Source organism: Eublepharis macularius, chromosome 18, assembly GCF_028583425.1.
Source record: "Eublepharis macularius isolate TG4126 chromosome 18, MPM_Emac_v1.0, whole genome shotgun sequence".
NCBI lineage: Eukaryota > Metazoa > Chordata > Lepidosauria > Squamata > Eublepharidae > Eublepharis > Eublepharis macularius.
In genome coordinates, this window is record NC_072807.1 from 20,786,256 (window position 1) to 20,806,396 (window position 20,141).

Consider the following 20,141-nt stretch of genomic DNA (forward strand, 5'->3'; position numbering starts at 1 on the left):
AAGTAAGTGGTGGCCCTTATCAGAGTTAGGCCCCCAAAGGATTGGTTTTGTGTGCAAGATTAGGAGGCGCAAGTTTCAGATAATGGTCGCAGACTTTTAAAGTTTAGAAACGGAGACTGTGGCTTTAAGCAGCTTGAGAGTGACAGGAACTTTGCTAGGAATGAAGGTTTCCAGAGTCCAAAGTGAAAGATAATGAGACCTTTTCCTTCCTGACTTGTCAGGGTTAATTCCATTCTTAACAGGATAAAAATAACTCTCTTCCCCCCCCCCCCCCCCGTTTGGAGTTTAGAAATTTAAACTCCATTCTTTCTAGCTCTTCTGTGCAGGGTTTTTTTGGGGGTAGGTGGGTGATACGTAGGTTTTGTGCGCCCCAGAACTTCTAGATACCCAATTGCACAACACAGTTCAATGAAAAGTAGTGAATCAAGAGCAAATGTTGTAGTCCATTAATGTAGTTCATCAGTGAAAAAATAATTTGTGTAATTTTTTAAAAAGATGTGCAAGTATAGAGTCTAGTTGGCAAAATAGGTGCATTCTGGAATAAATACCCTAAGCTTCCTGGTTCTATTTATAGCATTCAATAATTTATTAAAGGTTAAATGTAATCCAGACGGTAGTGTTAGCATTTTCCCTGCTGATATTATGATGTGGAGGGGCTGGCAGGCTGGGCTTGTTGAAGGTTTGGGCGAGTTTCCAGCTTTCAAAGCTCTGAACAGCAGAGCCATGTATGGCTAAGTCCATATAAGTATCCACCTGATTGGTTAGACAGTAGAGATAAGTGCTGTGACAGGTGCGGAGTAAAGTGACACCTCCTTTCTCTGTATGCCCTGATTTAGGGGAAGTTCCAGGCACGCTGTGTGTGTGGGGGGGGGGCCAGGGGAGGCCATGCCATGTAACCGGAGAAAGAATTATATCCTGTTAAAGATGGCTTGTTTTCTTTGAGCCATTTGATTGCGGAGGGCGTGCCTTTGCCACTAGGAAAGAAAACGAGCCAAGCATTGCTTAATTGTAACAACTTCTGACATTTCTTTTAGTGCCTAAAGTTGCAGTGTGGAAATGCAGCTGTCTCAAAAAGTTGATCTGGTTCATTTCCTCCGCAGTAAATGTGTTGTAGATAAATACGTATTACCTGAAATTTCACTTGTCACTGTATTTTTTTTTAAATGTAGTGCCAGCAGGTTTTTTTTAAAATGGAAATTTTCTAAAAATCATTAGTAGAAACATCTTTTAACTTTAAAAAAATTAGAAGGTATAATGGGAGTTTTTTATTTACATTATTACTTTGTTCTTTTTTGTAAGTGGATAACTTGAATTGCTGCTATATGCCAATAAAGGCTGACTTGAACTTGAAGTATTTACATTATTTATAGTCTGCCTTTCTCACTGAGACTCAATGTGGATCACACAGTTAACAGGATATGACATCCAATAGACAGTGCAATAGGTTGGGCTTGAAACCTGTGCTTGAATCTTTTATGAGTGCTATCGTGGTTATAAAGAAGAGGCTCTTTTCCTAACCCCATTCTAACTAATATGGCTTTAAAATTTTCTGAGTGGGTGGGGAAGGAGATGTTGTGCTTCTGTATACATGCTGGGTGCTCTTACATTACCAACAAAATAGATTTATACTTGGGGCTAGGCTTTACAGATTAACATAAAAGAAAGAGAGAAAAGATTTGGGATGAGCAGTACTGTTGCATATTTGAAAGCTTAAAGAGCTACAGTTCTTACGGAAGTTCAACTTTTAAGCCCTGTTTAAAACAGCAGCCTTTAAACTTCCATATCCTCAGGGGAGCTCTTCTTACATGGGCTTGTTCTGAGGAACCCCCTTGCTCCTTGCAGGCAGTTCTAGAGCCTTTTATTGGACATGGGGGTGAATCTTGCACTGTCTAGTTTTTTCTTTAGTATTTGAATCTTAGTGAAAGTGAGCTTTAACTGTACAAAGCCAGAGTACTGTCTTGAGCTTAGACTGCACATTCGAATTCTCTAACTGTGCAATCCTAAGCAGAGTTACTTCAGTTTAAGCCTACTGAAATCAGCGAGCTTAGACCGGAGTAACTCTACTTAGGATTGCGCTGTGTGGTTTTTGGTCTTGATTTTTAAAAACAAATTGCCTTGACACGTTTTCTTCATCTCCGAAATGTCCTTGCCACGCTGAGGTCTCTGTATATATCCTTCCTCCTCCTCGTGGTAAAAAGCAGCTTGGCTAGGGCAATTCCAAGCTGAAAAACCAATGAATAGGGGAAAGGCTCGAGTAGCTTCTTTCCACCTGCCACTCCATCTTTCAGCCTACTCCACCTGTTTACAGTTCAAATTAAATCATGGAGGGAAAGAAATGAAACTGTCGTTTGTTTCAGTGTTTCAGCAGTTGGCACCGCTGTTACGTGATCCTGATGCGGTGCTGTTTCAGCAAAGTAAGAGATGCTCTGCTGGACAGGAGTAATGTCCGTGTAGTTCAGCAGTGTTTGCAAAGAACTGTAGCAATTAGATGATCCATTAGTTGATTTCTGCTGCACCTTCTAGAGTAAAGTCTCAGTTCACACAGGGCATCAGTGATGCCTTTAAAATATGCCCAAAACTTACCTGGGATATGCATTGTAAGGAAAGATTAGGTATGAAACAAATGATTTTTCAGGGGAGCTTCTGTTACCTCCTTAGTGATCAGATCCTGAGGAACCCAACATGTCCTAGGAATGCCTTGTGGGGATTACCAGAGGTTTTAAAAAAAACAAACCCGCATGCGTTAAGGGTGCTTAAAAAAAAAAGCAATGATATGTTTTGGAAATCCATGTTTCAGTGGCTCTGGATGTGTATCGGTTTTGTGCCTCCTTAATCCAAGTTTGCTATTTAAAAAAAAGTCATGGCAAGCTAGTATTGTCTGTGTGTGAATTTTCCAATTGTATTTCAGACATTAAGAAAGAAAGGCCTTAATGGTTGTGAGAGCCCTGATGCTGACGATTACTTTGAGCACAGTCCGCTGTCGGAGGACAGATTCAGCAAACTAAATGAAGATAGTGATTTTATTTTCAAGCGAGGCCCTGTAAGTACTTTTTCCTTACCTCCTACTTTTTATTTGTTGATTCTTTTTATCAACTTCATCATTTAGGCTCTGAACAAGAAGGAAAACAGAGGGTGCGACAGCCCGGACCCTGACACTTCATATGTGCTCACGCCACATACAGAAGAAAAATATAAAAAAATTAATGAAGAGTTTGATAATATGATGCGGAATCATAAAATCGCAGTGAGTACTGTGGTATGGCTTGTGCTTTTTATCACATGCATGAGAACATATTGCAATACCTCTCTAATGCTGAAAGTTGCAATGAGTATACAACAGCTACACAGCTTATAAAGCAGAAATGTGTGCATGGGATACATACTCCTGAGACAGGGATTGTGGATGGGCATAAGAAACTTAACCTGCAAATTTGAAGGAAGGATCTTCATCTGCCATAAATCCATGAGGACTAAGACATTAAGGGCCGCAGGAGAACCCTTCTATCTGTATTATCTTCCTAAGAAACATCCTTTTTACGCAAAGATGTTCTTAGTCCTCTTGAGACTCAGGAAAAACATGTATGCAGTGTCTGCTGGGGTCACTACAATCAGTGTACACTACAGACATAGCCTCCCTTGGTGGTCTCCCCTCCAAATATTAACCAGGACCAACCGTGACTTGCCGCCCAAATGTTTCTCTCTGTTTGTTTTAGTGCATTTTTATTCTGCCCTTCTTCCAAAAAGCTCCTGATGGTGTGCGTGGTTCTTCCCTCCTCTGCTTTATCCTCACAACAACCCTGTGAGGTAGGCTAGGCTGCGAAAGGAAGACAGGCTCAAGGTCAGGCAGTAAATTTCGTGGCAAGCAGGAACTTGAACCTGGATTTCCCTGGTCCTAGTCCAGCAGTCTAACCATTACACCACACTGGCTCTTCTGAAAGAATGTGCACCTCTTCTGAACACTGAGGGCATATGAACACTTAGGGTATAGGATTCTTTTATTCTTTGGCATTTGAATGATTTTGAGAGTTTGGCAACGTTTGGGGGCTTTTTGGTCCTGTTAAAGACAATCTGTTGATAACGATGAACCCGTTAGGGTTTCCCACCAAGAAACTCTTGGAGAGTGCTAGAATCCTTTAACAGAGATCAACGCTCTTACAAAAAACTAACGTTTCCTGGCTTTGTTACGAGTAACCGTGAAAAATGGTTTCAACATGGATTAAGATCTGTGGTACAGATTATACTACAATGTACTTCCAATCCCTTTATCCTACAAATAACCACCCAACAGACACCAGCATCCAGTATTTCTGCTTTGTCCAGAACCTGTGCTTGACCCAACTGATTCAGTAAGAGATTTCGTGGGTATCTTGTTCTGTACAACCAAACCAGCTATACAAGCTTTGATCTATAACTGTTGAAAGGTGTGATAATTCATATACTTGTGCATTGGAGAAGCATTCCATTGTTGGGCCTTCTGCCAAGTTAACAAATTCAGGATTGATGTGAAAAATACCTTTGAAGAATGTAATTTTTTTTCCACAAAGGGAAAGAGACCTTTGCCAAAGAGAGCTTAAAAGTCTATCATTCTGTATTGAAAAATTATTTAGTCCTAATTTTTTTTCATAATCACATAATTTAAAAGAATTTTTTTGGGGGGAAAAATGGGCTGTGACATGTTAATATATTAAAGAATAAGTTGTATTGTCGAAGGCTTTCACGGCCGGAGAACGATGGCTGTTGTGGGTTTTCCGGGCTGTATTGCCGTGGTCTTGGCATTGTAGTTCCTGACGTTTCGCCAGCAGCTGTGGCTGGCATCTTCAGAGGTGTAGCACCAAAAGACAGAGATCTCTCAGTGTCACAGTGTGGAAAAGATGTAGGTCATGACCTACATCTTTTCCACACTGTGACACTGAGAGATCTCTGTCTTTTGGTGCTACACCTCAGAAGATGCCAGCTGCTGGCGAAACGTCAGGAACTACAATGCCAAGACCACGGCAATACAGCCCGGAAAACCCACAACAGCCAAAGAATAAGTTGCTAAAGGTACATGCTTGAGAGGTGAAATATTAAAGTTTAAAGTTTTGTTGCTCAGTTACTGATCCCAAAGTTAAATTATTATGAAGTTTACCAATTATTCACTATAATTTATTTGGAAGGCCTGTATAGGGGTTCATTTCTTTTAGTGAAATGCATATTAGCCAAACTGTAGTTCTTTAAACATGCTTTTGCAAAGAACAGTGTATGAATTTGCCACTTTTTTTGCCTTGAAATATATTTAATGGGATAATTTTAATATCTGCTACTGTGAGGTATTACTAGTTTTTCAGGAACTTTTAACATGATGCCTATGTAGGATGAGATAATGTGTATATATCAAATTCGCTTTGTGATCAAGAAAGTACTACCTGGTAGCACATTTCTAGGCTTTCTTCTTCCCAGTAGGTTCCTGTGTTTAGATGCTTTATGCATTTTTAAAATGCAATAGTTTATCCAGAATTCTTTGTAGGAATAATCCAGATGTTGTGTTCTTTTAAACTTGAAATTAACAGGTGAATGAATGCTCATAATCTTTCATTTTTGGTTCACAATTTTAAAAAATATATAACGTAACTTCCATATGATAAATATTTGAAGCGATTGGAGCTCTTGGGTTATTTCTAACCAGGCGTGAGAGTGCTGTGCGTGCCAGTTTAAACACTCTGCATTTAATGATACTTGATGTCTGTTCAATAGGAGAATGTTTTAAATCTGCTTCTTTAGAAAAGGTACAAGCCCGTGTTCTTAACTTGTTGGATGTAAAACTTGGGGAAAAAATGGTCATTTTTATAACATTTGCTGACTCCTCTTTCTACCCCCTTCTTTTCAGCCTGGGTTGCCACAGCAGAACTTCTCAATGTCCGTCACTGTTCCCGTGTCCAGCCCCAACACTTTAACCTACAGCAATCCTGGGAGTTCCCTTGTTTCCCCAGCATTGGCTGCAAGTTCTGCCTTGACAGACACCACAATGCTGAGTCCCCCTCAAGCGTCATTGCATCGAAACGTCTCCCCTGGAGGTCCTCAGAGGCCACCGAGCACAGGAAGTGCAAGTAAGTCGATTTTTCCTCCTCTTATACCTTTCTGGGTTTTTGTTTTGTTTTGCTGGGGAAGGGAATGTAAAAAAGTTTCAACAAATCAATGTTAATTCATTACAAGACTGAAGTCTAGTTTCGGGTAGGTAGCCATGTTAGTCTGCAGTCGAACAACAGGGTTCTGAGTCCAGTGACTCCTGAGAGACCACCACGATTTTCAGGGTATAAGCTTTCCAGAGTCGAAACGCCCTTCCTCATATACAAGTATGAGTGGAGATCCCTGAGCTCTTATTATCCCAGTCAGGAGGTGGGAGGGATGAAGCAAAGAAGGGAGTCAGGATGTAAAGGAACAATGCAGCTTGATTAGAGCAGAAATTAGAGTTTGTAGTGCGATAAGAATCTTATGTCTCTGTTCAGCGTTTGGTTGGGGGTGCGTTTTTTTGAACTTGTGAATGAACTCAAGTTCAGCAATCTCACATTGTAATCTGCTCTTGAAACTTCTTTGTTCGGCTGCCACTTTTAGATTGGCAATGCAATGTCAAGATCAAAATGTTCTCCCATTGGTTTTTGAGTGTTGTGTTTTTTAATGTTAGATTTATATTGATTTATTCTTTTTTGTAAGGACTGACATGTGCTTTTCCTCTTTATTCTTCAATCAGCTGGCATGTTATCCACGGCGGATCTCTCAGTGCCAAATGGAGCTGGTTCTAGTCCAGTTGGTAAGTGTTTAAGTGTAATAAAAGGTTTAAAAACTTATTGAAGAAAGCAAAGCTTAGGCTACTCTGAACTGTCTGTTCAGGACTGAAATTTCCAGTTTGAGGGAGCAAGGTATGTCCAAGCATCTGTTCTGCATCTTTTCTGTGGGCATATGTGCCAATGCTGGTCTTGTTTTGTCTGAACATAAATGTGCATAAGTGCTTGAAAAATTAGGCTGCCCCACATCATCCATTTTAACCCCTGAAGTTGCAGGGAAACTCAAATAATCCTCTTTTGTTATTGTTTAGAAATCAAACTCTGGCAAACATCTAAAAAACGAAACATTTTAAGCAACTGAACAGTGAAGATTTCTTTACCATTTATATATTGTTGTAAAAGTACATTTTCCAGTGCCGGTCTTCTGTTAAATCATTAGCATACCAGATTGACACCAGACACGCTGTCATGTTAATTATTCTCTAAGTGGCGGAGGTGGTAATATGTATGCAGGCTAGACATTGTGAGCTTTGTTTAAATGATGATGATTATTTTATAGTTCAAGCTGTTGCTTTATTACGTGAAATATACATCCCTCCACAGCAGTGTAGTGTCGAAGAAAATGAAGTGATTCATTTGCTGAATGAAGGATTCAGGTTCTGGGTCCATAACTCATCTCACTGTGTAATTCTGCAGTCAACGATTTTTGCTGTTGGGCTGCAGTGCGAATATTGTAGAGAGTGGCCCTATGAGTCTGGCACTGATCATTGGAAAAGTGAGCTGTGACTTGCAAAAGCTCATTTTGGAATAAATGTTATGTCTGTCTGTCTTTTTAAGCGAGGCAGAACTCTTTATTTTATTTTGCAGTATGCATTCATAGCCTTCTCTCTGCTATACTGCAAAGAAGCACCTCCAGATTCCGTAGACTTGGAGGGGATCTTCCGTTTTTCTTTTTCTCCTTGTACTTGTTGGTAAGTTAGGGAGATGTGTTTCTTGCTTACATCCTTGTGGAGTCATTTGTGGCCCAGTTGTGAAGTCACAGGAAGACAGCGGGAATATCTGCTGGTAATACAACTTGCTCCCTCCCATTTGGGAGGTAGAAGATCAGTTAGCTCAGAATGGAGAGAGAGAGTACTTGCCTTTTAAAAAAAATGACCTACTTACTAATGTTTGGGCCTTACCATAAATGAGTAGCTTAAAGGTCTGGAATTTAGATTGGAAGACTATACGTGTGAGCCAAGGTTACAGTTTGTATGCTGTTTGCTAAAACCTGAACCTGTTCTGTTTTAACGGTTGTTCCAGCTGTTCTTTAGACTAACCCTTTTTGAAGATTTTTTCCTAGCCATGTTGCCTATATGTAGCTCCACAAACATTTGGTATAATAAGTATCAGTTAAAGTAGAAATACTTCTTCACATTTCTCTATAGTGCTGTAGTGCATAATATAGTAATAATAATAACTGCGCTTATATACCGCTCTTCTAGACAGATTAGTGCCTTACCCAGAGTGGTGAACAATTTAGTGTTGTTATTATCCCCACAATACAGCTGGGGGGCTGGGGCTGAGAGGAGCGGCTTACCCAAGGCCACCTGCTGAGCTCATGGCAGTAGAGGGATTCGAACCAGTAGAGTGCTGATTCATAGCCGAACCACTAAACCACTGTGCTACAGCAGCCTAATAGCCCAAACGAGCTTGGTCTCATCAGAACCTGGAAGCTAAGCAGGATTGGCCAAGGCTAGCGCTTGGAGGGGAGACCGCGAGGGAAGCCTGGGGTTCCTATTGCAGAGGAAGGCAATGGCAAACAACCTCTGCTCATCTCTTGCCTTGAAAACTCCATGGTTGGTTGCAACTCAGTGGCACATAGTTCATTATGAGAGTGCTTACATACATGCAGCGTATACATGCAATAACCTTGGAAGTTGTCAGTATTCTCTGTGTGTTGCATGTCTGGGCTGGGGCCCTGCAAGAATGGCTTGGTTGAGGCAGTTTTAGGAAGTTCGTGGTTGAAGGAAGATTTCTCTGGGGAAGTGTCTGGTTTGCTAGCTCAGTCAGTTCATTGCACCAGCTCTGCAGGGTAATGATCTTTTGTAGAAGAGTTCGGGCATCCTTTAAACCAGTGGTTCCAAACCTGTTTGTTTTGGCGATTCACAGGTTCAAATTTACTTGGTATGGTGAACCAATGAATTCGTTTCACGTGGATTTTGGATCTTAAGTCTTTGACAGCCATTGGTTTCATACATTTTTAAGTTTGCCCCTTTTTATAACCATTGCTTGAGGCATCCAAGCAAAAATTTACTTCAGTCAATGTAATGGCAAAAACCTGCAACCCAGATTCACAAAAACCCAGGGCCCAAAGGTTGGGAAGCATTGCTTTAAACCCACCAACAATGAAATGGTGTCCGGTTCGGAGACAATTTCTTTGGTGATCGTTTTAAACTTGTGGCTGTAACTCTTTTGGTTGTGAGCTTGCAAGATGAGTCCCAAAAAAGAACTCTGAAGACATTCAGGTGATGCTGTGTTGCTGAATTGCCAGGATGCTGCGATTTGCCCATTGGTTGAATTGACACACAATGGCAGGTGGCTATTAGCTTTTGTCATCCTGGAAGTTTAAATTGCAGCCCAACAAATAGCCTGCCAAGTGTGTTCTGAAAAAAGATTTGCTAAAATTGGAATATGAACTGATGATAAACCACTTGCATTTTTAACAATGTAGCAACATTTATTTCTTTCTGGGTGAAACAAGTAATACTTCACACCCAACTCTCAACACGTTCTCTTGTGATCCCAGCGGCCATTTGGGACTTACTTTTCTGTGAGTTCATCTCATGGCTGTGCTGTAAAGTTTAAAGACTTGGCATTGTCTGGGCAGAGCTAGTCAGTGCCAGACAGTGTGGTGTAGTGGTTAACAGTGTCAAACTAGGATCTAGGAGACCCAGGTTTGAATCCCTGCTCTGCCAAGGAAGCTTTACTGAGTGACCTTGGGCCAGTCACATGCTGTCAACCTAACCTAACTCACAGGCTTGTCGCGAGGATGAAATAGAAGAGAGGAGAACATGGTAAAGTGAGGCAAAAGGTGGAGTATAAATGAAGTAAAGTAAAATAAACAATCTCAAAACTGTTGACAATTAAGAATGTTGGACAGTTAACCAAAGCGACTTTTCATTACTTACAAAGAACTCTTCATTTTTCACTTCCTTTGACGTATCCATCACATTTTTATGTTCTCCAGCACTTTGGAGGTTTTATACTGAGCTGTCATCTCCAGCAAATAAGCAGTTTGGAAATGCAACAAAGTCGAGAGGAGTATTGCTGCAGCCATTGGCTGTGTGAAACTTGATTGGGGATCAACCAGTCATTGAGCACTCTTTTTTTTTTTTTAAGTACTAGAAGTCATAACTAGGGTCTTACTATGCCTTGGAAGCTGTTTGCAATATTCTGTGTTACATAGGTTACTGTTTAATAGTGCTGATTGCGACTCACTAAGAAAAACTGAACCTGCATAAGCAAATTGTGTAGATAGCCATACTAGCCACAGGCAAAATCTGTAGGACCAACAGTAGCCACAAAGTAGTGAGTGAGCTTTGGAGTTTCCTGAAAATCTTTATCAGGCCAGCTGCCCATCCTTGACAGATAGACTCCCCAAGTTCTCCACAGCAAACACACAGGTGTATCGGTTGAAGTAACTTTATTAGAGATCCATCAAGTTCAAGGTGCTCAGACGGATGAATTGGCCGAAGTGACGTAAATGGGGTTGGTGATGTTAGTTATAGGGAACATTCCCGCCATCAGGATAAGGACCGTTAAAGTTTTGGGCTCGAAAGAGCCAGGTTTGGGCGGGGGGTGGGGAGGGAGGTGAAAGGGAGAAGCCAGGTTTAGGCTAGACAGAACAAAGAATGAAATCATCTCAGTTCCCAAGAAGGATACATTTTGAGCTGGCCGCAGCCAGCCTTCAAGGACACTTCTGGAGGCAGCGGGGAAAGAGAAAGTAAATACTTGTGAGATAACCTACTGCCTTAACATCAATAAGAAACTTCCCATGCCCTCAGAGGACCAGTATATAACACCGGCTGTTAAGCACAACGTGGGGGAGATAAGGGGAGAGAACTATCTCAGGGCATGGTGAGAAAGCCTGTAGCTTGTTTAGTCTTAAAATGAAGCCCTGGAACAGTTGTCACCATAATTGGATCAGATTAAGTTAGTACAAAGCGCAAAAAGGTTTCTAGATGCACCAAAATGTACTAGAGTAGAGAAACAAAGAAATAGCTTTGCTTCCTTTGAGAATCTAAAAGCAGGCACTTAATGAGTTGTCTTCCCCAGCTTTAACCAGAATACATCAGTCTCTTGTAAGGCAAAGAGCAGAAGGAAAGCAATGGGTTATTCCGTCAGTTACTAAAGCTGGAAATTTAATTTTAAGTAATGCTGGAAGTTAAAGAGTTACTAGAAGCAAATTGGGCAGCACTACCTAGTGGTTGGTGGGCATGTAATCTCACCCCCAGTAAGCATGTTTAGCGGTGTATTAGGATGAGCTGGTATTCGTTTTATTGTTTGATTAGGATTTTATTGTAAGCCTCTCTGGACTGTTTGGAAGGATGGACTAAGAAAGTTAAACAAATAAAGTCACTATGGGACACATAGCAAAGAATCCAGTAGCACCTTCAAGACTAACCAACTTTACTGTAGCATAAGCTTTCAAGAGCCACAGCTCTCTTCGTCAGATGCATCTGATGAAGAGAGCTGTGGCTCTTAAAAGCTTATGCTACAATAAAGTTGGTTAATCTTAAAGGTGCTACTGGACTCTTTGCTATTTTGCTACTGCAAGCTAACACGGCTAGCTTCTCTGGATCTATGACTATGGGAACAGGCACTCTCAGGGCAACACGAAGCCCTGAGCACATAAGAAGGATCTTTGGCACAAGAGAACACCAAACTAATTCTCCTCCAACGTTTATCAAAGTTTAGAACAGCAAGTGTGATTTCCCAGTATGATCAAGCCACTGCGGGTAAAAGATTCTTTATTATTTAAAACATTTATTAGTCACCTTTCTACCTTGCAGGAACTCAAGGCGGCTTACAATATAAATTAAAAAATTATAAAATGAATAAAAAGAAAGTTTAAAAACACAGTTTAGGACTGTCAGTGAACATAAACACCCATTGAGAGAAGTTGTGAATAAAAATGTCTTCAGTTGCCTCCTGAAGATCAGCATTGAGGGGGCCAGGCGAACCTCCCTGGGGATGCCGTTCTATAATTGTAGTACTGCCACCAAAAAGGCCAGCTCTTGTTAATAGTTAATACAGTTAATAGTTCTTTTAAGTATATTCTAGGCACATTCATCCCAAACCAGGCAAACATTTAGCATCACAGTTTCATGTCGATGCACATACGTACTTGTGAATGGGTCGTGTGACTTTAAGGGCACTACTGAGTACATCGCAGATGGTCCACTAGTAGGTTTCACTATGCCTGAGACGGAAGACAGCTTGCTTGACAGAAAAACATGGTATAAACACATTGGAGCCCCTCAGTCCCAAGATAAATGTAGCAAACCTTTCCCAGGGATGATTACTCAGAACCACAAGATGTCCTAGAAAAATTAAAATGAAAGGAGAGGTTATGGCTTGAAGTAGATAGACAGCTGCCAGATTTGAATGGCAAATGTGTCCTAAGTTGACGGGAACTGGCTCAGTGTTTCATGTGGTTGCTATGTAAATAATACTGGTGTTCCAGTAAAATAAAAGCTGCATGCAAGAAGCTAAGGAGGTGGACTGGAAGCAGAATTGAGGTGGGGGAAAATGTTCAGCAATACTTGTTGGAGGAATATTTGCTAGAGGGTGTCAAAGGTATCAGTTTTACCTGACTTTTTTTTATTTATTCTGTCAACAGATTGGTGGCTTTGTAAGAGAGCCATTCATAAATCACTTTGATTCTTCCAGAGGTGAAATACAAAAGCCTAAATACAGAATAAAAAAAACAACATCTTAGCATAAGACCTTCATTGCTCTAGTTCATACCCTTTTATTTCAACTTTGAAACTTGATGGCTGGATAATGTTCTGGAATTGTAAATGGGGAGAGGAAATTTGCAGAGGGGCAGGAGTACGCATTTGCCTTTGGTCCTCCTCCCCTTTCTTCTCTGCTGTCTGTCCTGATAGCTTATTTAAGAGCCAGTTTGCCTTTGGCATGCTATATTCAGACTCAAGGATGCATAAAAAGCATTCAACTTGGTGCTCCACAGATGCAGAGCTCACTTTCCAAGAAATTATTAAACCTGAACAACGTTTGAAAGGCCTCTGATTTCAGCTAGACAAGGGCTGATTCCGCACACGTTGGATAATGCACTTTCAATGCACTTTATCAATCGTTTGAGGTGGATTTTTTGTTCCGCACACACAAAAATCCATTCCAAATGATCTATAAAGAGGATTGGAAGCGCATTATCCAACGTGTGCGGAATCATTCAGTTGATAAGACAGCAGTGTGTTTATGTGTGATGCTTTCATTAATCTGATCTTTATACAAAAAGTGTGCTTGCAAGCCCAGATTTGCCTAGAGGCTTAGTTGCAGACAGGAGAGAAGGTTATTAATTAAACAATGGAATAGTAGAGATTAGAGAATGGTAAGCTCAGGAACTTGAATGCTCTCTTCTGTGATTTTTTACATGCCTCGACTTCTTCAACCCACAAAGCTTTCAGTTTTTTTGCTGTCAACATGAAGTTGACATAAAAAAACCACAACTCATTTTCAGAAGAATACTAAGGACAAAGAACACTTTCCAGAGCCAGATCTTGATTCTTATCAAGTGAAACCCAAGCCAGCAATGTCAGAATTAAATATTGCACCACAGACTGGAAGAGGGGGCATTGTCTGAGAAATGCCATGTTAAACACATGACAATGAGAATATGTAGCTGTTGAATGGAAGTGCTTGACCATTCTGCCTTTTCTAGGCTAGCCCACCAGGCAGTACCTTTTTATTTCATAAGGACTAATTATATTGTTAACAGTAATCACTGTTTCTGACCAACAAGCGTGAAAAATTGTGTTTCAGTCTTTTAGCTCATGGCGCGTAGTGCAGTAGCGCTGCTCTTGGTAATCAAGTACATTCGAACAGCACATTTTTGCAAGCGAATAAAGTACTGTCTTCAGTAAATAAAAATATATACATATATTCTACAGATAAGGATCCTAAATTTACCTTAGCAATTGCAAAATATGTCTCAGTCCTTTTAGCCCTTGCATCCAAAAAAGATAAGCAACAAGTATTTTCCGCTGCTCAAGATTTATGAAGCAGTGAGCTTCTAAGGGAATAAAAGGAAAGGGATATAAATATATTCTCACCGTAATATACAGTAATACCTCATTTACAGTGCTTTCCCAGATATATCCAGTTTTCACTTGTTTAAAGTCCTTGTGTCCAAAAGTGCAAACTCCTAGTTTTAAATGGAGTGTGTGTGTGTGTGTGTGTGTGTGTGTGTTTAATTGTGCAGGGTGAGTAAGAGATGGCAGATAAAGGGTTACCCTGGCTTCATTTGGGAAAGTGCTTGATGGTTACATCATCTCCTAATCATTATCTGCCTTGGGCTCCTGACCTGACCTTATGTGAAAAAATCCTGTGCTTTCACTTGTGCTTATGATTTGGTATTCTTGGTTTGCCACCAGCTCTGCATCTAAGTAAAGGGCAGCTTGCAAGGTTTTGAAGAACAAGAAACGTTTTTAGGTCCTCAGCGGCTGTTCTCCATATGAGGACTTGCACTATATGCAGTTTGAGTATAGGCGAGTATGCTTGCTTTAGCAGAAATCGTTTGTCGGAGTCTGTCTTACATGGAGTTTACAGCTTGCTTTTCTAAACAGACCTCCTTATTATAAAGCCCATGACTAGAAAATGGCTTTCTAAAAGGCAGAGTGCTTTTGACCAGTTGCTTTCTCTGGCTTAGGGTTCTGCACAGAGAGTTGAATTGAGAAATGCTACTCTGACAGCTCCATTAAAGGGTATGAAATGTTCTCTGAAAGACTGACAGCCCCTTATTATCAGGGCTTCAGGAAATGACTGTTCTGGGTGTGGAAGTAAAAGCTGAACAACTTTAACACATGAGCTTCCAGCGTCGTTTGTAAAACGAACCACAGGAATTGCCTTCCTTGACCAGTGCCCTGGACTGATGTAATTCCTCTCAGGATAAACAGAAATCAGAGCTGGTGAACATGGTTGTTTTGAAGAACCTGCTATTGAAATCAGCGGGGCATTACTTCAAATGAAATAATTATTTCAAGTGGCCATGCTTCGTGCAGGGGCTCCCAATCTAGTTGAGCTGGTGGCCACTTTTATTTATTTTTCCCTATTTTATTTTTTAGTTATAGCACACTTTTTCATTGAAGTTTGAGGTGGGTTACAAGATGTAGGTCAGTGCAATCAATAGGATGAGGTTCCTTGCTGCAGGATTTTTGTGTCTCTGGGAGCAGGGGTCAAGGCACCATTTAGATATATTTGTGCTTCCGTAGGCAGGAAGGTGGACTTTTAGGGGTTTTAGTCCTCTCCTCCAGACATTTTTCTTAAAATAAAGTTTCAGGTACGTTGACTATTGTGGAACAGAAAGATGGAAGATTTCTGTTTTTGAAAGGGACCAAGAAAACTTTCAGGTAATCGTGTGATTTCCTGAGCTTCTTAATATTTATGCAGTTGAACAGCAAGATCTGAGTCTAGAAATAGACCAACGAGATTTTCAGGATATGAGCTTAAGGGAGTCAAAGATACTTGTATCTGATGAAGGGAGCTTTGACTCCAGTAAGCTCATACCCTGAAAACTGTTTTGGTCTTTAAGGTGCTTCTGGATTCGAATGTTGCTGTTCTACTGAAGATCAACATTGCTACCCACCTGAAAATGTCCAGTTGAAATAAATTGGGGTGAGTGGCTTCAGTTATCACTAACAAGTTCACTTGGAACCAAGGGTTCTGATAGCAGTGGAGAGCCCATAAGCCCGTGAATAGCAGATTTATGTGCATGTGAAGGTGTTCTGTATGGGATGAGCACCAAGAAAACGGTGTAGCTTTCTCTAGCTGAGGTCAGGGTAGTGAAAATACTCTATTTTCTTTCTCCTTTCTCTTGCTGCTTATATTTTGATTGTTTATTATTTACTTCATTTATGCCCCACTTCAGTGGCAGCTTGAATAGTGGGGACTGGGGCTGGGGGTAGGATGGGAATCCATTCTGCCTGTTGCCTCCTGTCCCTGCGAGCCTCACGCTGCTCTCCTGCCGCAGTGCGGAGCTTGCTTCCATTGCACACCACTGCCCTCTCAGTGCGCTACTGCTGCCCCGCCTCTGCTATGGCTGCCTGCGGCCGAATAAATCTGGTTCAGCAGAGTTCGGCTGTCTGGATCCGATCTGGGATTCTTCAATTTGATCTGGTATGGTTGGATTATACTAGATTTGTCATAAATCTAGCTATTTGGCTATTTAGCCAAGATCGCACACCTGTAGCACAGTGGTTAGGATGTCAGGCTAGGGTTTGGGAGGGCCGAAGAATAAGTCTGTAGATGTTGGAGTGATGCGTCTGTTGGGTGAAGGAAATTAGACTCATTCCTTGTGAGGAGTGGTCATAGTGCAGCTCATGGGCTAGATGAAGCCATGGTGGCCTGTTTTTGATTTAAAGCCGCTTCATTTGTTTGCGTTGTTTGGGCAGCCGGGGTGGCGGCGGATCAGCCTGCTCACTGGATTTCTGCTGGCTGCCCTGCAAATAGATTTCCCCCCCACCGTTGTAGGTGCCTAAAACCATCTTGCGTAAATGGACTGGAAGAACAGATGGGTTTGCTAGACGTTTAGCACCAACTTCTTAAAAATCAAATGGACGTGTTATGTAAATACTGCCTTATCCGTTGATTCTGTCAGCCAACCATCTTTCTGTGACTCCTCATTTTGGGATTAGGTCCCAGAACGAAATGCTTGACTTTATTATGCACACGATGCTGTTTTCGATTTTTTAAAGAAAAGGTGCCAGCAATTACCTGCCAGTGCATTTGGTTATCCCCTCTGCTGTTCATGGGCTCAGGTGCAACAGGATACTAGATGGTCTGGTACAGACTTCAAGCTCACCTGCCACCTTCTTTGCAGGCCTGTCATCTGCAGCCTGATCTTCCTAACCCCCACCTACCAGAAATGTGCCATTATACCATATCGGTAGGGCTGCCAGCCTCCAGGTGGTAGCTGGAGATCTCCCGGAATTACAACCGATCTCCAGCTGACAGACATGAGTTCCTGTGAAAGAAATGGCTGCTTTGGAGGGTGGACTCTATGGCATTATACCCTGCTGAGCTCCCTCCACTCCTTAAATCCCACCCTCTCCAGGCTCCACCCCCAAAATCTCCAGGAATTTCCCAACCTGGAGCTAGCAGCCCTAGCCAACACAAAAAAACCCTATGTGTATGTGCAGGGCTTTTTTCTGGGAAAAGAGGTGGTGGAACTCAGTGGTGGAACTCAGGACTGCACAATGACGTCACTTTGGGTTAGCTGGAACAAGGGGGGAGTTTTTTAAAAGTTTAAATTGCCCTTGGTGAAAATGGTCACATGGCTGGTGGCCCCGCCCCCTGATCTCCAAACAGGGGGGAGTTTAGATTGCCCTCCATGCTGCTCCAGCAGCACGGAGGGCAATCTAAACTCCCCTCTGTCTGAAGATCAAGGGTGGGGCCACCGGCCATGTGACAATTTTCAAGAGGTGCTGGAACTCCGTTCCACTGCGTTCCCACTGAAAAAAAGCCCTGTGTATGTGTATGTAGAGCCTGGTTACATTTACTGTCCTTCCAGATGTGCAACTCTTTCATCTGTGTAATATTGTTGCTAAGCTACAGCCATTGTGTGAACATTAAAAGCAAGTTTTTCCTAAGAACTTTTCATATCTTGCTTTTAGAATAGACCCAAGGAAGCTTTTAGGGCCCAGTCTGAGATCACATACATGACAAGATTTGAAACTAGAATCATAACAAAATATTGTATTGTGCCTGCAGCTAAAAGCTGTACTTCAATTGAGGAAGACAAGCCGGGGGCTCAGCCTAAATCTTAGCCATACGAGGAAGGGGAAGTAGATGCAGGAGGGAAAGCCCTAAAAAACAGCTACAGCAGAAGACTGGGAAATGCGTAATTTATGCAGTTGCCAAATGTTGTTGATTGGCAGCTTCTCTTTCTTTTTCATTATTCATTTTGTTAAAACCTTTATATATATATATATAGAGAGAGAGAGAGAGAGAGTCTCCGTGGGTTCCAATAAAATATAATCTGAAAAGTAACAAAACATCATTAAAAATCGAAATGCTTGGGGTTTTCTTCTTGATGGACTCACTTAAAAATGGGTGTGTGTGACGTTTTCACAGAGAGGTGGTCAGGAGTGGAAGAACAACCGATGCTTATTGCCTTTAAACGCTTTTCCCGTAATGATTGAAATCTCTCCTGCCATTTTTGCTAAATGCGGCTATTTAATGTGCTTTTCCGTGCAACCATGGGTGCAACTGATTCTGTCTGAAACATCAAACTCTGTTTTACATGCCATTGTCTGTCCAGTTTGGCATGATGGCCAGGCAAGCGTATCAGGATCTTGACTGCTCAGTTGTCCAAACAGAGTGCAAAAGCCTCCGCGCGTTCCTAAGCAGAGCTACAGGCTTCTAGGCCCTCTGGCTTCAATTCTAAATAGCTTATTTTGTAAACTGTGTTAAGGAGACTAGAACAATGGATGCGGAGATTTATGCTTGTATCCAGGAAGCGTTATTCTATGCTTTCAGACTTTCTTCAGGAACTTTTGAGTTCCCTCAGTAAAGTCACTAAAGTTTCTTCATGCACAGTGACAGGTGAGGCTCATATGACTTACACAGACATCTTATATGGGGACACTCAAGTGTAGGGAGACACATTATTTGCTGAGAAGTCTAGTTTAAAATGCTAGGTAGAGTCAAAGGCTTTGTCAATTTCACCTCTCTAGAGGAGGGTAGATTAAAAAAACAGAGGCTGGAGATTGTTAATTTCATCTTCACCATAGTCATTGCGAGCTCATGAATACGATCCAACATCGGCTTAATGAGCACAGATTTGATAGGAAATATTCAGGTGTTTTTGGCCAACGAGTTCATGTTGGAAGTATTCTCTGAAAGCCGGAAGTTTTGAAAGCCACTCTTGTATCTTATTAACACACTTCATTAACATATAATTCTTAGCTCATTAGCTCTGGAGACTTGGACACAGAGTGCAGAGCCAGTAATATATTTTTTTTGCATGCCTCTAAATTTAACATGAACTTGCTGTAATAAAAGAGGGCACAGGGGAGTACTTGGATTCAGTTAATAGTATATTGTTCATGCTTGTGCTGTTCTGCAGCCTGTTAACAGAAAAAATATCACATTGGGTTGGGTAAGAAATCTATTGAATTGTAGTTTTGGAGAGCATGCTGATAAATGGCAGACTGGAGTAAACACAGCTGTAGGAATGGATTTTTTCATCTACTAAGATCACTGTGTAATGAAAGACCAAAGATTCTGTGCAAAGTGCACTTAGGGTACCAGACACTCCTGAACGACGCCCATTCATTTTATTATGTTGCTTACTACAGAACTGCATTCTGTTTCTATAAACAGAGTGCCCAGGCCCCCTTGAATATTTAGCTATTGGTGGATGGTTTCGGGAAAAGGGAGCTTGATTCTCGAAAGCTCATACCTTGGAAATCTAGTGGGTCTTTAATCTTGCTCTTCTACTGTAGACCCACCTGGCTACCCGCCTGAGGTTAAGTGTAACTCCTCTTCATCTCCTTGAAGATACTTTCAGGTGGGTAGTCATACGGGTCTGCACAGAAGAGCAAGATTCAAGTCCAGTAGTATCTTAAACCACCAAGATTTCCAGGGTATAATCTTTTGAGGGTCCAAGTTCACTGCATCAGATACAAGTAGGAATGTTGATCCTTGAGCCCTTACATCCCAGTCAGAAGGTGAGAAGGGGTTTGCAAAGATGAGAGCCAAGATGCCAAGGTACAATGGAAAATGTAATCAGCTTGAGCAAGCAGGGGAGAAAATGCAGAAAATTAGCATTTGTAGAGAGTTAAGAATCCTATGTCCCTGTTCAGCCCTGAGTGTGTATGGGGGCGGGGGGGGGGATTGTCCATTATTGTGAATTTCTAAATTCATTGGGTTCATTAACACTACCCTCCTCAGTGCATGCTGAATATGGACATATGATTCTTATCTCACTACAGACGCTAACTTTCTGCATTTCCTCGCCTACTCTAATCAAGCTACCGTTTGCTTTGCACATTAGCATCCTGGCTCCCTTCTTCACAACACTGGGACCTAAGGGTTTAGGGATCTCCATTCCTGCTTGTATCTGATGAAGGGAGCCCCGGCTCTCAAAAGCTTATA

General features: G+C 41.5%; 1 protein-coding gene across 8 annotated transcripts in view; it reads left to right on the forward strand.

Moving 5' to 3' along the window:
- The window catches only part of MEF2A (myocyte enhancer factor 2A), a 92,742-nt gene that overhangs the window by 54,212 nt on the left and 18,389 nt on the right, over positions 1-20,141 (forward strand). For 4 of the 8 annotated variants that reach the window (XM_055002330.1, XM_055002333.1, XM_055002335.1 and 1 more), the window contains exons 4-6: positions 3,107-3,244; positions 5,867-6,086; positions 6,728-6,787. In XM_055002330.1, coding sequence (XP_054858305.1) covers positions 3,107-3,244; positions 5,867-6,086; positions 6,728-6,787 — 418 coding nt within the window. Of the gene's footprint in view, positions 1-2,908; positions 3,041-3,106; positions 3,245-5,866; positions 6,087-6,727; positions 6,788-20,141 lie in introns of all 8 variants that reach the window. The other 4 variants (XM_055002332.1, XM_055002334.1, XM_055002336.1 and 1 more) reach the window with 2 other exon arrangements.